General features: G+C 30.1%; 2 protein-coding genes and 1 pseudogene across 2 annotated transcripts; 2 read left to right on the top strand and 1 right to left on the bottom strand.

The window, feature by feature from the left end:
• Positions 1–1,090: 1,090 nt before the first annotated feature.
• Positions 1,091–17,199, top strand: LOC145194928 (pyruvate dehydrogenase E1 component subunit beta, mitochondrial-like). Its single transcript, XM_090070138.1, has 13 exons — positions 1,091–1,314; positions 2,248–2,316; positions 3,093–3,200; positions 3,404–3,466; positions 6,030–6,065; positions 6,209–6,271; positions 7,514–7,558; positions 7,701–7,808; positions 10,560–10,629; positions 10,939–11,049; positions 11,456–11,547; positions 16,598–16,739; positions 16,819–17,199. Exons 1-13 carry the CDS (start codon positions 1,273–1,275, stop codon positions 16,965–16,967), a joined length of 1,098 nt encoding a protein of 365 aa, XP_089926264.1. The 5' UTR covers positions 1,091–1,272; the 3' UTR covers positions 16,968–17,199.
• On the bottom strand, positions 9,686–10,245 carry LOC149880157 (uncharacterized; annotated as a pseudogene).
• Positions 13,591–15,557, top strand: LOC145181811 (uncharacterized). Its single transcript, XM_080056983.2, has 2 exons — positions 13,591–14,316; positions 14,430–15,557. The coding sequence occupies exons 1-2, from the start codon at positions 13,722–13,724 to the stop codon at positions 15,443–15,445; spliced, it is 1,611 nt and encodes a 536-aa protein (XP_079913109.2). The 5' UTR covers positions 13,591–13,721; the 3' UTR covers positions 15,446–15,557.
• Positions 17,200–17,724: the final 525 nt, after the last annotated feature.

Below are 17,724 nucleotides of genomic sequence, written 5' to 3'. Positions count from 1 at the left end.
GGTCAATAAAAATCTACTACTTGGCTAAACAAAATCCCCCTCCTTTTTCTGTGAGTAAGATAGTCGGGATAGAGAGTAATATTGGATGAAAAAAGTTTGGCCCCCTAGAACTGAATTAGCTCCTGCAACAAAAAACGTGGTGCGGGAAATTTAGTTCCCCTCTATACATAAAATTGGGCATGATTAAATGATTTACGAAGCCGCAAAATAGAGAAGGAAAAAGTTTTAAATACCTACAACAAATATATCCAGCTTTTATCGCTAAAACTGAAAGAAGGGATTTTCAAAGGCCCTTATATTCAACCAATGAAGAGCACCAAATTCGGTGAAAAATGAAGCGAAATTATTTTTGGAAGAGAGGAGATCTTCTAAGGAAATAATAAGAGATTTCTTCTAAGAGATCTTTTATGAGATTTCCTAGAAAATTCTTAATGTCTAAACGATAAATATATTATGAAGAAAATAATTGAAAATTTCGGAAAAAAAGTATGTTCGTCGAGCAACAAACTTGAAAATCTAAATATTTTCGTGATCATCAAAAGAACCTAAAATCATTCATCAAATCAAAAAAAGGGCGAAGATAAATGCTTAAAGCTTGCAAGCCTGTATTATTGATTAACACCATTTAATGTAATTTTTTAACAAATAAATGCTGCTTTTATATAAACGTCATTTGGTTTCTACTTTGAACAAGACTTATGCTCTTCATCAGTTTTCCCAATCTGAATATTTAAATTTTTAAAAGAGCATCCTGGTCGCATGAGTAAAGTATGAAGAAATTATTAAGAGTTTTTATATTGACTTGCAAATAGAAAATTACAATAAAACTATCAAGGATCAAAGTCTTGTCACTCGGCTTTATCGCAACTGGGTTTTTTTATTATTATTGATATTATATTTAGTATACTTTAAATTATTGTTACTTGAAGTTTAGTTTGAAATTATCTTTTTAGATTACTATACAGCACAGCAACAAAAATATACTTTGTATCCACCTTATGAAATAATAAACTTCATTTAAAAGTGCTAAACACTTTTAATAAATTAATAAATTAACTTACGGAAAGAAAACATATTTCAAACATTTAAAAAAATACATTTTTTAAAAAATAAATGGCGAATATTTTAGATTTCTTTCAAAAAATTTTTCATTTGTGTTTTAGACCATCTGCATGATGATGTTGGACCAACCAAACTTTTATTTTACTTTATTTTAAAGGAAAGACTTTCTTTAAAAAGTAAACAATTCTTGCGTGGGTGTTATATTTCAAAATGGCGACGGCAATTGTAAGAGGAAAGTTAATGAAAAATCTGGTGATTTGCTTTCCATATTTTGTTTTTAAAGATCAAATAAATTTGAGTTTCTGACTTAAATTTTCATCAGAAAAAAAAAAAAAAGATTAGGAAGTTCGAAAAATTATTAAACATTTTTTTAGCATGGTATACTATCCTTATCTTAGTAGTTTATGGCTAATCCTATTTCTTTTAAAATAAAGAAAGTAATATCTCCTAAACTTTAAATCCATATTAAACTAGGAGTATACAACCTATATTTAAACATTTAAGCTTAGCCTTACTAAGGTCCATCACTGAAAGCCTGCAGAAGATGCTATTTTCTGTTTGTTCCTAAAACGTAAGCTAATTTAGTTTTTAATCAACGAGATTATGTATAACTTTTTTAACAAGGTGCTTGGTCTTTCATATAACTGAAGTTGATTTGTACTTTTAATGCTTGTGTTTACATAACTATTAGTCCAGTTCTATAACAACAAAAAATGAAAAATAAGTGAATAATTAAATAATAATAAATACACAGATTGAAAATTTGGAAGATTATTTCAAGTTGTTAAAACTTTTCATTAAGTTAAATTTTATTAGTTATTTTTTGTGTTTGTCAGTTACAGTACTATACTGGGTTGATTCTGAGCATTCACAGCAGACTTTAACTATTACTCTTTTCTGGACTGTATCTGGGAATAAAAGTAGCTTTCAAGCTATTGTTCTTTAAAGTTAGCATCATCCAAATTTTATAATTTTGTTAAAGTTTTGTAACTTTTTAATTATTTCTTCCCAAACAAGTTTTCTACAGTTACTGGTTACTTAGTTAACAGAACTTGCTACTTTAGTAATTCACTGCATTAATAATTGAACTGATATTTGACAATTATTATGCTTGGAAGTATATTTCACTAAATTGGATAAAAAATTGATTGGTTTAGGTTTAAATACATTTATTTTGTGTTTCAGTTTAGAACTTCATGGCATGGTGTTGTAAGACCATTCTCTGCCACTTCCTCTTGTACTGCAACAAAGTCAGTAAGTTTATTTAGTTCAATAGTTTTTTCATTTTAACTGCAATTTATTTAGTTAAATCCTCTGCAAAAGAAAATATTATCCTAAGAACTATTAGTAGCAAAGTCTCTAAGACTTTTAACAATTTTTATAACTCAAGGTTATGTTGGTTTGTGATTATTGTCTAACTTGTAACCGTATTTTAAATATAGTGGGATCAAAACTCTGTGGCAATGATTTTTACAGCTGTATTTACTTTTGATAATAGCCATCTATCTCATAAATTATTAGGTAATTTATACTTTTAAAAGTCTACAACAACAGTGGTCAAAAAGATGAGATCGGCACTTTTTTTTTTTTTTTATTCATTACTTTTTAGTTTGTAGTTTACTGCTTGCTTTATCTTTTCTTAGTTATGGTAATTTGGAAATTAAAAAACGTTTTTTTTTTTTACCTACATCAATACTAATTTGGGAAGCTTTTTGTACTAAGAACAGCCTAACAACATTTTGAGATTAAAATATTACTTGTTTAATGGTTTCCTTATACTTAAATTAATCAAGGGTACAGTTATTGGGGTGAATTGGACATAATAATAACATGTTGTATCTAAAGCATCTCCAAACCATTACATTGAATTTGCCAAATGCCAAGTGATTAAAACTGTAGTAAAGCAGTAATGTAGCAAATTTTAAACAATTTTTAATTATTTGCAATTAATTTTTTTACTTCTGTGTAAAAATTTTTCTATAAACTAAAAGCTAGTTAAAACATTTTTAAAAAAGTTAATCAATTTTAAGATCAGTGTGCGTGATGCCCTCAACATGGCAATGGATGAAGAACTGGAAAGAGATGAAAAAGTGATTTTACTTGGAGAAGAAGTTGCTCAGTATGATGGCGCTTATAAGGTATTTTTTGTTGTAACATTATAAGGTATTTTTGATGTAACATTCTTTCCTAAAATTTTTTTTTTTTTACTAAATGTGTTTGTTAACAATATTACTTAAGTATTGTAAATTTGTTTGACAACTATATACAACTTTGTTTATCAAAATAATAATATTTCTCAAACAAAATTTGTCCACTGTTTGAAATAAAATTTTTGTTTCAGATCAGCAAAGGACTATGGAAAAAGTATGGAGATAAGCGTGTAATTGATACGCCTATTACTGAGGTTTGACATATTTGACAAAAGTTCTGTTTAATTCAAATTCCACCAGTTACAGCTTATAAATTTTTGCTAAGAAGGGTGCAAGGATTATTTATATTTAAAGAAAAGAATGCAAGTACATTTTGTTTTTTAAATTTGTATAAAAATTATTTTTTATAATGAATTTATAAAATAAAATGTTCTTAGCATGATTTTTTATTTTTTCACTGTACACAAAACTTTCTTAAAATCATAGCAAGTTTTAGTAAAGGAAAGTGATATTCTAATACCAAACACTGGAGGCAGAAAATAGAATATTACTGAAATTTCTACTGTCAAATAATCAGGTACACAAGTTTTAGTAACACAAAAAAAAAATTTTTGCTGATTAAAAAGTAACAACTGTTTTAGGACCCAGCATCACTAATTATAAGTTAAAAACAGTTTTGCCTTTTAGTATTTGAAGTTAATATTAATACTAAGTAGCTTAAACAAAACAGTGTTTAGGTTTTCTCTTAAACTGTCTCATTTCTATAACACTCCCAAAATTTTTAAAATACAATTACAGTAACACATGTTCTTGATTTTTGTGTGAGTTGGTACCGTGGTGTGACCTAACAAAGTCCCATGCTTTAAGAAAGTCCTAATTTAAGAAATGACAAATTTTGTATATATAAAATAAAGACTCGGGGAAAATAACTTAGTTGTTTTAACTAGGTATCTAGTTAGCTAAAAATAACTAAATTTTTTTCCCAAAATGTTTATCTTTTATATATGAAATTTGTCATTTCTTAAGTTAGGACTTTCTTAAAGCATGGGATTTTTGTTAGGTCACACAATTGTAGTGTCTTCAGTTTTTTTTTGTTTTTTTTTTGGCATTTTTACTTTGTTGTTTTTGTTTGATTAAAAAAACTTTTTATTTTTTGACTCAACACTTTACAACTGATGTTTATTTAGTTTTTTTAAGTTATTGTATTAAAAATCCCCAAAGAAAAGGTAATAATACAAGAACAGATTGAAAAATTAAAGCATATCATTTTGGAGTCTCAAATCATAAAACCTCTAGAAGAATTGGAAAATTGGAATTTGCTGTAAGAATCTGAAGAATCTAATTTGCTGTAAAGAACTGTTAAGATAAATCTTTAAAAAATCAAAGTTTTTGCAAAGAGAACAGAGAATCACCATATTGTCTAATTCCACAGAATCATTTGAGTAATTTGAAATCTGAACCAAGTTTTAATATTTCTAGAGAAACTGTTAGACAATTTTTCACTCCAGTCCTAAGATTTGCTACAAAAATGAAAAATGAAGCCCTCAGTTTAACTGCTGTTCACAAGAAGAATCAAATTGAATTTTTAAAAGACAACATGGTAACCACAGGATGGATGATGGGTTAAACAGCTACTGGTGTTACCTCAGAAATTAACAATTGTATTTTTCAAGAAGAAATTTAGGTGGCAACTCGTTAATGAGGTGCATTTTGCCTATCTAGAAAACTAATGTTATCATTTTCATCATGTAAATTGAACTCTATAAAGAACTTAAAGGTTAAATAAAAAAGTAAAGGTATTTAATATCCAGCCAGAAGCCCTGATTTAAAATCTATTAAAAACACTTGGGTGATATTATTATAAAGTGTTTATTCAAATAGCAAACCTTGTTCATCACTAAATGAGCTTAAAGTGTCAATTTCCGAAGTGTATGAAGGACTGGATAGTAATGCTTTAAAACATTTGATAAGCACTTTAAAAAGTTTGATAAACACTTTTAAACATTTGATAAACACTTTTAAACATTTGATAAACAGCAATAAATTGCAAGTTATTTAATAAAAAGGGAAAGTAACTTTTTATTAAATTCACAAAATTTCTCTTTTTTTGAATTTCTTTTTGCAATGCGAGACTAAAATTTTGAATTTTATTTTTTCAGTAAAAGTAATTTACTAACATTATGAGAGAATTTATCTTTTTTCATTATTATTGTTTCTAACAACTTTATCCATGCAAAAGTACTTAAATAAATAAAACTTGGCTTCTTTAGGCAAAGAGGATATTGTTTTAGTTGGGAATGGAATATTATAAGATTGAAATATAAGTTTAATAAATCCACTTATTTTGCAATCAGAATTAGTTTCCATAACACTTTAAAAAAGTTAATTAAATGTAGGCAGATTTTTGTAATGTTTGGGAATGGGGTTCCAACCTCTATTTGTTTAAGGAATGAGTTTTTAAATGGAAAATAAATAAAAAAACAAAGAGACAAAAATAAGTTAAGTTGATGAAAACAAAAGGTCTAGTGACCTAAAAAGTAATGTTTGTGATTTGAGAATTTTTCATTTTTCTGGAAAGAGCATATACTGAATATCTGGTTTATTCTCTTTTGAAAGTTTTATTTCCTTGAAATAATTTTTTCTTTTATAGTAATGGGTCAAAATCTTAATACAAAATGTTTAATGGACCAAAATACTCAAAACACAGACTTATGTGCATTAAACTCTAAAAGTTTAAGTTCCATATAACTTTATGTTAAATTATGACAAATTACATCATTGATAAATTTGTTTTATTTTTCTAAAATATTTTTACAGATGGGATTTGCAGGTATAGCTACTGGAGCTGCTATGGTAAGTTAAAAGTGATTTTTTTTTAGCTTTTTAGATATTTTTTTATTATTATCTTATGAGGCTAAATGCAATTTATATTTTTGGGTTTAAATTTAGATCCATTTGGTCAGCAATATTTCTCTGTAATGTATTTTTTTTTAAAGGCTGGTTTAAGACCAATCTGTGAGTTCATGACTTTCAACTTTGCAATGCAAGCAATAGACCAGGTTAGGAATTTTTTTAATGTTCTTCCTGTGTTTATGATTTAAAAAGTATATTTCAGTATTGTAAATCACAATAAGTGAAGTTTAAGTAACAGTTAATTACTTGCCCATTATTGCCAGATACAATTTACATCAATAACTCATCATTATTACCACATTCTCAATAATGCTATTAACAAAGAAGAAAACTAAAAATAGATTCCATATACTTTGAAGGAGGTACATCAGCTATTATGCACAGTGTGGTCAGACAGTTAATCCTAATAATTTTGTGGGTTAAAACTAAACTACATTTTCACTTACAACAAAACACTGAAAAGTTTTTTAAAAACCTTGCTGATTTATGTTACGAATTAGAGTTTTGAAAACAACATTGAAATGTATGCTTTTTCATTTCAACATTTTGAAAACAATATATATTTTTATATATTTTTTAAAAGTAAAAAAAGTATTTTAAAGAGAATTGTTAATTTTGTTCAATACAATGTTCAATTCATTTCTATCACTCCATTTTGTCTGACACAGTCAATTAAACTTAGTGCGTCCTACCTAATACTTAGTTCTTTCTTTTAGTTATTGAAGTTTTTTTACTTTCCAATTATTCTTGTACACAAGTCCTTTCAATATTGATAAAAAATTTCTCAATTGGCCTGCAATCTGGTAAATTCTTTGGATTGTCTTTTTTTGGTACATTTTCAATCTTTTTACCCTTTAGACATATGAAAGCACTCACACTAAGCATTTATGAGAGAAAAAATGTCCCCTTTCCAAAAAATAGTTAACTAAATAGTTGTCAAAAGCTAAAATGTATATTTAGTAACAAAAAACATTAATTTCTGGAAAATATTTCTCATTTTCTGTCTCCAACAGAAATCTTTTTTTAAAGTATTTGTTCTAACCTAAGCTAACAGAATCTCTTAAAATATTTCTAATAAAATATTTCTCTAGATATATTAGAAATGTTAGATAAAAATTTGTAGATAACTAAAACATCAAATGAACCTTAATAGTTGAAATCTATTGCTACTTTAGAGTTTCAACTCAACATTTTAAAATTTGAGGGACATGTTTGTTATGACCATCACTCTCATAACTCATTATGTGTCTTGCTAATCATTTTAGTAATTTAAAGTATAATTAAATTATAGATTTTTATTTTCATAAATTATATTAAAGATTTTTTAAATTTTATTCTTAAAAAATAAATATTTACATTTTTCTAAATGATTATTAAATTTTTTTAAGATTATTAATTCTGCAGCAAAAACCTTCTATATGAGTGCTGGTACAGTAAGTTGCTTTTAGTTTCATTCCATTTGAAAAAGATTTTTTAAAGGTTTTTTTTCTAATTATGTTCATTCTTATGCCAAATTACTAGTAAAAATCATAGTAATTTTTATTTAAACTTATTTTTAAAAAATTGTATGTTTAGGTCCATGTCCCTGTTGTGTTCCGTGGACCAAATGGTGCTGCTGCAGGAGTTGCAGCTCAGCACTCACAATGTTATGCTGCATGGTATGGTCATGTTCCTGGATTAAAGGTAACTTTGTACATAGTATTACTTTATAGTGTATCCTTATAACATAACAAAGGGGCTGTTTATATGGGCAAAGGCTAGCCTGTTTGTTTCTTGATATTGAGGCCAGCCTGGCTGGCCTCAATATCAAGAAAAAGTGTATTTTAAAGATGGCAGCCATAGACAATAAAATCCAAAAGATGGCAGCTATTGACAATAAAGTATTGCAACAATGTACTTAACTGGGGTCATTACACAAATAATGCATCTTAAAAGCTTTATAGTATTATATAAGCTTCAAAAATTAAAATTTGATAACTTTTACAAGATTATTATCTTAAGTAAATGATCGCGATCACTTCTAAAGATGAAACAACCAAGAAAGAGGCGTTTAAAAAGAAAAAATTGTAGCTGCTGGTTTAAAAGAGGGCGAACTGATTTATTGCGGCAAAGTATTATAACTAGTGTGGCTCCCATGGATGTGTGGAAAAAAAATTTTAGGCTTCCATGTCTTCTTTTTATGAATTTGTTTTCAGAGTTAAGCCCTTATACATCTCCTGACCCTTTTTCAACTAACTCTAGAGCTTTATCAGCAGATAAAAAAGTAGTGATTATTTTATACTACTTGAAAGATACTGGATCTTTGGGCATGACTGCTAATGCTTTTGGAAATTGCTATATGTACTGCTTCTCCCATTATAATTTTAATTTGTAAATCAATATCAAAGTATCTTAGGCCAAAATATCTATTTCTTCCAAGAAATCAAACTGAAGGTTGAGATAAAGTTTTTAAGTTTGAAAGTAAGTTTGGAATGATACCAGCTTTTGGATGCATTGATGACACTCATATTCCTATTCGTCATCCAATAATTAATTCACAGGATTTTTTTTTGCTATAAGCAATATTTCTCACTTAATGTTCAAGCTATATGTGACTGCAAAGGCTGTTTTATGGATGTTGAGTGTATGTGGCCAGGTAGTGTGCATGATGCTAAAGTGTTAGTGAATTCAACAATAAATACAAAGTTAAGAAATTATATTTTTCCACAAACATTTCAAAAGCCAACATAAAAAGCAGAAAAGATACCTAATTATCTTATTGGTGATCCAGCCTATCTATTAATACCATTTTGTATGAAGGAATATGAACATTGTTCAATTAATTCAGAGTTGATTTTCAATGACATGCTTAGATCAGCACAAAATCCTATTGAGTGGGCTTTTGGTCAACTTAAAGCTAGATGGGCTATTTTAACAAGAAAGATTGACCTTAAACTAGAGGCCATTCCTACTGTCATTTATGATTGTTTTGTATTATATAACATATGTAAAAAATCAAATTCTTATGTTGATGATGACCTAGTTAAAATACAAACAGATCTCATTAAAACAAAAAAAAACAAAAAAAAAGAGCACAAAAATATACCAAACCCAATTTATTCTATAAACGAAGCTGAATATGAAAAACTCTTAAAAACTTGATGAGTTGAAATATTTATAATAATAAAATTGTAATTATTGCTATTTAATATTTATGTGTGTGTGCGTGTATAACATCACATACATATTAACATTATATGTATAAATTTTTTTTTTTAAATACTTATTATTATTATTTTTCTTTAATATTTTCTTCAGTGTTTTTTTTTGGAAGGTATCTGTTGATGAATACGAAGAGATTTAGTTGTATTTTTGTATATATGTTTGGTGGATTTTAATAAAACTGATTTCGGTTTGATGATTGTTGAGTTTTTATTAGCATAGCTTGTGCCAAAAGCTCAATAGAATGACTTATACTATTTCCCAGGTCAGTCATTGATTTACTAACAGTGTTGATACTTTTTGTAAAACATTTTGTTAATTCTTGCATTGCTTCTGTCATTTCTTTTACCACTTCCACTTCAACTACTACTAACAACTGCTTTCGAAAAATTTTGTCGAATTTCTTTCAATTTCACTTGAATTTGTTTTGTTCCTCATTTAATTACTTCTTTAGAATCCTTTTCATTTATAATATCAACGGCAACAGGCCCAAAATACAATTCTTAATCTTTTTTTTAGAGTTCTGCCATAGTCAAGCGAACTTCTCTATATAAACCAACTTTGTTGGCATCAAAGTCAAGGTTTCTATAATGCATCATAGCTTTATAGCTTACAGCACACTTTATAACGTTTTCTAACATATGATGATCCCATTGAAAATTTTTTCTTTTTGTTTTTTCAATAAAATTGGCAGCGTTGTAAATGGCAGTTGTAATCAATGATGGCACAATGTTACAAAAAATAATCTGTTTTTGATATTTCTTAATTAATTTGAGCGCACTGAGACTGAATATGCATGATACAACATTAGGGCTGACTCACTTGCTTTGTGTTTATATGAGAAATTAACAAGCCCTTTTGCCGAGATCTCGGCAAAAAACAGTGAGATCTCACTTGCCGGGCTAGCTCTCTTATTCATATAAATGAAAAACTAAAATTAAGTTAAAATAAAGATGATGTTGAGATCTTGGTAAACAGGCTAGCCCTGCAAATGAGCTCGCCCACTTTTCGCATAGACAGCCTCTAAAAGTTGAAAAATAGAAATAAATTTATTTCCTATTTAAAAGTTTCTTTGAAAAAATTTCAATTTTGGTTTTTGAACAGAGCAATCAAATTCAAAAATTTGTAGTTCTAATTTTTCATTTTTTTATTTTATTTACATTAAAATATAGAAAAATATTTTTTGAAATGGTTTTTTAATGTAGTAAAATAGATTTTTTAATTTTTATATAGGTGCTATCTCCATGGTCAGCAGAAGATGCTAAAGGTCTACTTAAGTCTGCTATTCGGGATAATGATCCAGGTTTTTTCTTTTTAAGTGATAAATTTCAAAAAAATTGATCTAAAAAGATCATCAGGTGCTGTAGTAGATTGTTTGTTTTTATAAAGTAAAGACTTTATAAAAACAAACAATCAGTCATTTAACTAAAGACTTTATAAAAACAAGCAATCAGTCATTTAACTAATTTTGAATTAGTAACTTATTTCACATAGAATCCCTTTCTTTTAATACATTTATACTATACATTTATGCATAATTTTAACATATAATGCATAATATTTAATAGATTTATAATCTAGTAATTCACTAATTCTTTATTCCCTTTTTAAGTTGTATTTCTTGAGAATGAAATAATGTATGGTCGAATGTTTGATGTTGAGGAAGAGAAGTTAAGCCCAGATTATCTCATTCCGATTGGTAAAGCAAAAGTAGAAAGAGAAGGTAGTTTTTATAAATAATTTTTTTATTTTTTCATTTAAAAGTAGATTTTGTTGTGAGTGTGATAAAATACTATTTAAGTTTCATGAAGCTCATTTTCAATGTTAATGCGAGAGTGATGAAACAAGAAGAAGTTTTGTTTTAAAGTTTTCTTGTTTTCTCATTCTCAGTTAAAAGATGAATCAAATTATTGGAAAAAGTTTTGCTTTTTGTTTAACTTATAGCCTCTATAACTATATTTATACCAAATTAAGAATTTCATCATGTTTTGATTTTCCATTTCATTATGCTTTTGAAAGAAACATTTTATGAAGTTGTTGTAATTGTTGTAGTTGTTGAATTTAGTGTTTTTTATTGTAGTATTTTTTTGGCTTTTTTTTTTATTAATACTTTTTTGTTTTGTTTTAAGGATCAGATATTACTATAGTAGCACATTCATTGGGTGTCCAAAAAGCAATGGAAGGAGCAGAAGAATTAGCTAAAGAAGGTATTCAATGTGAGGTTAGTGTTTACTTAACTCTCAATCCACAGCATGCGCCCTTAAAATCTGCACTAACTTTGGCGCTCTTTTTTAACTTTTTTTTGATAGGAATCATTGTTTTTGTGTATGATGTTGGAATCTTTGATTCGTACTTAAACAAGTATAAAATAAAAAATATGATTTTTTACAATGACTGCCAAAATTAAGATCGTTATTGATCTTCATCTTTTGGGTGTTACGCCCAAGGATATCATAGTATGACTTGGAATGGCTAAATGAGCTGTGAATGATATTTTAAGTTGATTTAAAATGTTTGGTTGCCTAGAGAGGAAACCAGAAAATGGTAAGACAAAGACTGTGAAGACTTTGAGGCTAATTAGAGCATTCAAAGGCCAAATTCAGTGCATTTCAGTTCTATCCATGAGGATCATGGCCGAAGAACTCTCTGTTTGTGAGTACACAATCAGAGATGTTGTTAATTATGATCCGAAAGCCAAGTCTAAAGCTAGACCCAAAAGACACCTCATTACTGAAGATGTCAAGGCGAAACAAGTTGAAAGAAGTAAGAAACTTTTATCCGTCTTAAGAAAGGTCAACCAATATTCGGTTCTTAAAAACTTTTTACAGTGGTATCTGTATCAAATAGCAGGACTGCTTGCTACATTAGTACCTCAAAGCCAAAAGATGTTCCAGAGTCCATTAGATGTTCCAGAGTCCATTAGTCCATTAGGTTCAAGTTCAGGACGAAACATCCTGCTTCTGTGATGATGTTTGGAGATGTGGCCTCAAATACCCTGAAGATGATCCCTGTTTTTATTAAATCAGGGTCAAAATTAATGCAGATGTGTACATAAAAATCTTGGAAGACCATGTCACCTCTAATTTTGACCCTGATACCAAAATTGTGTGCCAGCAGGATGGGGCTCCACCCCACAAAGCCAGAAAGACCCAGGAGTGGCTCAGAAAAAACATACCTGTTTTTTGGAAGAAAATTTTGTGGTCACCAAGCTCCCTAGGTTTAAACCCTCTGGACAACAGTATATGATCTTACTTTGAGTCAAAAGCCTTTGCATCTCCTCACAACAGTATTGCAGCTCTGAAAGCCTGTCATCAAGCTGTGGAATGCCATGTCCAAGGAGTGAGTAAAAAATGTAAGAAGTTTAGGCCCAGAAATGAGGCTGTAATAAAGGCCAATGGTTCACACATTAAGTAGCTTATTTGAAATTTATAAATGACATGAAATGAATTATTTTGCCAAAAGTGTTTTCTTGTTTACTTGTTGTCATGGACCTACTATTTCAAAAATTAGTGCGGGTTTTAAGGGTGCATATTATAATGTAATAAATATATTTAGACTCCATTTTTAGGTAAATTGTTTACAAATAGATGTATGGTCAAGTCACCTAAAAAATATGTTGCGATATTATTTTACAAGTCCACCATATTGTGATTTATTCATAATATTTGTGGAATGATTTAACGATGAAATAATGAATAATCAACAACCCTAAGTGTTGAAACAATTGACATTTTTTACATGGATAGTTCAAAAAAAGATACGTGGGCGTGAAAAAAATCAACTTTGTTAAAATCTAAATCCTTCTTTTATTTTTACAAAAAAAAGTTATTGCAGCGCACAGCGATCCAGAATGCACCAGAAAAGAAAAAAATGGCATTGTTGTTGAATCTGCAAATTTGTCCATATCTCTTAAATAGTTTTAAATATCTGAGGATATAATTGATTCAGTTGAAAATTTAAGTATGAGTCCAAAACTTGCAAAGATACAAAGAATATTTTAACCTCTAAGTTAGCAGCTTTATTTAATGCATTGAAAACACATCACTGTGTCACGAAATGACTATTAATTCGAACCTCTTGTCCCGAGAAAACCCTTTGGAGGTTTGAGAGTTCACATGTGTAGAATTACACTAGAGTTGGTTTTGAAATCTTTCATCATTGTCCGAGAAAGAAAAATCAGTTTAAAGTTTCTAATTTTATGCTTATTTAATAAGGTCAATAAACTAAGAGTTTTTTTTTCTTTCTCAAAAAAACTGTCTATTTTGGTTATTTGTTTTACAAATAGTACATACAAAATATTTTAGCAAAAAAATAATTAACTAAAAAATTTCGGGAAAAACCTGCAAACAGTTTAGAAACCGTTTTAAAAGAACAAGGTGTGCGTCATTTTTCAAAATGCCTAACCAAGCAAAAACTTATGAAGACAACAGGAAAACTGTCTGTTTTCTCTGTATGAACAAAGCTAACAGGCAGCTGACTGATTTTATGATTAAACGCAGTCAAGAAATTTTGGGCCAAAGAATCAACTTTGAAGACCAAAGAGTACCAATTGGAATCTGTGAAAACTGTCGAGTAAGTCTCAGAAGAAAAGGTGAAGGGAAAGATGTCCAACTTCCTTCCTTGCCAGACTATCAAAACATAAAGATCCGTCCTGCAACAAGAGAATCAGCATGTGATTGCTTGATTTGTAGTGTGGGAAAAGCAAAATTCAGAAGCCCTCAGATAAGTGGAGCAACAAACACTGCCAGTCAGCTTATAGAACAGCCAATTGTTGAGAAAAGATGTTCAGCATGCTTTTCATTGATAGGAAGGGGCATCCCTCATGTCTGTACTAAAGCAATGTTACGACAGAACTTACTCGAAGTTGCAGAAAAGGACAAAAAAGCAGCAGAAAGAGTGGCTGTTTCTGTAATTGCCAACAAACTTCCTTCCCCCCATGGCACTGTCCGTCTCAATCAAGGAGTAGGAAGACCCTTTCCAGTAACTCCAGGTAAAAACTGTACTTTTTAAACAAAAAAAACTTTTGTCAAAGGGCATAGCAATAAAATATACACTATGAATTTCGGAAATGATACAATGGTAACTTTCTGTGATTTTTTGCAGGTCCATCGCGACAAAGAGAATTATTTCCTTCATCTACACCCACCTTGACTGCACAACATCTAGTACAAGTTCAAAACCAGATTGGTCTTTCAAATAGAGGAATGAATATGCTTGCTTCAACTCTAAACAAAGTAGTTCCACAGCGTGTTGTGGAGAAAAATTTCAGAGAAAAGTTTGAATCTCTTGGAAAGCAACTTTCTGACCTCTTTGTCACCTCAGAAATTACTGATACATCCAAAAGCACTAGCCAAGAGTCTAAACATTTATTGGTGTACTGCGATGAAATGGAGTCATTAAGAAACACTGTTGCTAAAGTCAGAGGCCCTCAGTCAGACCAGCTTATTAAGGTGGGGATAGATGGTGGAGGCGGGTTCGTGAAAGTTTCTTTTGGTATTATGAGCTTAGAAACACCAGATACTTCTCCTCCATCAAAGAAACCTCTCTTTAAAAATTTCAAAGACTCAGGAGTGAAGCGTCAACTTTTGGTGGCAATTGCAGAAAATGTCTCTGAAAACTATGACAATGTCAAACAAATCCTGGATAAACTGTGTTTAGAGAGAATGTCTTTTGTGTTGTCATGCGACATGAAGCTTGCTAACATAATTTGTGGCTTGCAATCTCACTCTAGTGCACACCCTTGCACCTGGTGTGACATTGAGTCAAAGAATCTTCATCACAGTGGTGAGCTTCGAACATTTGGCTCCATTCGTTCTGATTTTGAAGGCTTCCAAGCAGCCGGTACCCAAACAAAAAAGGCAAGGGGCTTTCAAAATGTTGTTCACCAGCCAATAATAAGACTTTCTGATGATACTCTTGTCCTAGATTTTATTCCTCCTATGGAACTTCACCTTCTTATTGGTGTTGTGAACCACCTCTTTAAGAACCTCTGTCAGGTTTGGCAAAATGCAGATGATTGGCCAAAGATGATCAACATTCAACAACAACCTTTTCATGGAGGACAATTTGCTGGCAATGAGTGTAGAAAGCTTTTGAGAAATGTTGACTCACTTCAATAACTTGCAGAGAAGCATGCTTGCTTTTTGGCATTTCCATTTATTGAAACCCTCAGAAAATTTGATGCTGTTGTTCATGCCTGCTTTGGGAATACACTCCAACAGAACTACTGTGAGCTTATTGAAGAGTTTAAAGCTTCCTATCTCAACCTTCCAAACACAAGTGTTACCCCCAAAGCACATGCTGTTTTCTTCCATGTGACACAGTTTATTGATCGCCACAACCATTCTCTGGGCATCTTTTCTGAGCAAGCCACAGAGTCACTTCACAACTTCAGTCTTCATTGGCAACGTTTCAAGAGGCCAGCCATCCATCGGGATTATCCCAGGAATCTTCGAAACTGTTTGATCGAGTATAACAGTAAACATTTATTTTGATTTCTATTTGTGGAAGAGACATTTACAGTTATTAATTACATATGCTATGTAAGAGTTTAATAAAGGCTTGCTTCTTAATCAATTGAGTAGAATAATTTTGTATAAGTATCTAGAATCATTAATGTTTTTCACAGCTTGAATTTCAAAGCTGAAAGTATAAAACTGTTTGTCTTTCAAGAATAGTTTGTATGTATTTTTTTTGGTTTTGCTTTGTTTAGAGTTGCAAGCACATTATATGTTGAAGAAATTTATATGTTATAATAGAGAACAAGATTTTTTTAAAGAAATTATTTTTTTGTAAAATTTTTATTCTGAGCAATAAAATTAAAAACTTTAAACTGATTTTTCTTTCTCGGACGATGATGAAAGATTTCAAAAGCAACTCTAGTGTTATTCTACACATGTGTACTCTCAAACCTCCAAAGGGTTTTCTCGGGACAAGAGGTTCGAATTAAAAGTCATTTCGTGACACTGTGACATCAAAAGTTCAACAAATTGTTTATTTTTTTCTGGGTGCGTACTTCTGACATCACTACTTTTAAACGATTGGGAAATAGAGACAAAAACATTAAAGAAAATGAATTATAGAAATTCTCTATGATGCTGCATTTACTTAAAAACAATATAGACCAGCTCTCTTTAGGTGCCATTATTGGTTTATTAAAATGTTTGTCTAGCTCGATAAATATTCAGACGGTTCACTGAAAATATTCACTGAAGGTTCCAGTTAAAGAAGGAAACTTCGAAGTTTGACGAATTCTTGATTATTCTTTTTAGATAGTCAACTTGCGCTCCATTCGACCTCTGGACACAGATACTGTTATTAACTCTATAAAGAAAACTCATCGTTTAGTAACAGTAGAAGGTGGTTTTCCACACTTTGGAGTGGGTGCTGAGATATGCGCTCTAGTCATGGAGAGTACGTTGCAACCTTTATTTTCGTTTTTTTTTATTGAATATTTTGAGTTTTAATCAGCGAGAGATTTTTTTTTTTTCAGGTGAAGCATTCGATTACCTTGACGCCCCTGTTTACAGAGTAACCGGTGCCGATATTCCTACACCGTACGCTCTTAACCTTGAAGTCAATTCACTCCCTCAATCTCATAATGTCGTAAGGACAGTTAAAAAGGTGCTCGGCGTTGAATAATAGTTTTTAAATTTAGTTTGATGAAAGTCTTTTTTTTTACTTTTGTAGCTTAACGAAAGAAATTTTTCCACCAAATAAAGACAAAGAATTTAAAAAAAAAAAATTTCTTCCTTTTTATTTATTGTCAATTTGAAAAGAAGTGACGCACGAAATTTACTTTTATAAACATTGTTAGACGAAACTAAAATTTTAATATCCAAAAGATTTCTTTGCATTTGTATCCGAAATAAAATTTTCTAGTAGTTTGATTCGATGCGCGTATGTAGTTTGATTAACGTATAAATCTTTTAACTTTCGATAATAACGTTCAGTGTGTTCTGGCTTTATTAAGTATTGGAAGCTATCGTGTTAAAGCACATGCAAATTACCAGTGTATTACATTTCAATGGCTTCAAAAGATGTGGAACAACCTATTTTGATGAGCATAAATTCTTGTATTATCATTGATTTACGAACGCTTGTAATTGTTCTGTCTAATACAGGTAATACTTTCGGTGTAATCACAGCAGTGCATTTAATACGTTTGAAGGGTGTAATTCTACTTGCAGTTACAGGAAGTTTAGCAACAGATTCATCTGATGAGGATTCATCTGTTAAAGAGCAGTCGACGCTTGAATGGGATGAATCAGCCGTATATCATGTTCTCATCCTTCAGCATATGCCTTTGCTGGCCTATACTTATATTCTGCTGCCCGTTAGAATAATCGTTCTTTGCATTCAGGTGATCGTTTATTACTACGAACAGTTTTCATGTCAA

This window comes from Hydra viridissima, unplaced genomic scaffold (genome assembly GCF_058129835.1).
Source record: "Hydra viridissima isolate aposymbiotic clone 2 unplaced genomic scaffold, HvirCarnegie_v1 scaffold_13, whole genome shotgun sequence".
In the NCBI taxonomy this organism is placed as follows: Eukaryota; Metazoa; Cnidaria; class Hydrozoa; order Anthoathecata; family Hydridae; genus Hydra; species Hydra viridissima.
Note: the sequence above shows the minus strand (reverse complement) of the source record. Positions and strands in the feature narration are given on the sequence as shown.

What these genes read in the sequence shown, in the direction of transcription:
- LOC145194928 (XM_090070138.1), top strand. Translation starts at nt 1,273, where the DNA reads ATGGCGACGGCAATTGTAAGAGGAAAGTTAATGAAAAATCTG. An exon ending in TATTCGGGATAATGATCCAG is followed by an intron (nt 10,630 to 10,938) that starts GTTTTTTCTTTT and finishes TCCCTTTTTAAG; the next exon opens with TTGTATTTCTTGAGAATGAA. An exon ending in ATGCGCTCTAGTCATGGAGA is followed by an intron (nt 16,740 to 16,818) that starts GTACGTTGCAAC and finishes TTTTTTTTTCAG; the next exon opens with GTGAAGCATTCGATTACCTT.
- LOC145181811 (XM_080056983.2), top strand. Translation starts at nt 13,722, where the DNA reads ATGCCTAACCAAGCAAAAACTTATGAAGACAACAGGAAAACTGTCTGT. An exon ending in ACCCTTTCCAGTAACTCCAG is followed by an intron (nt 14,317 to 14,429) that starts GTAAAAACTGTA and finishes GATTTTTTGCAG; the next exon opens with GTCCATCGCGACAAAGAGAA.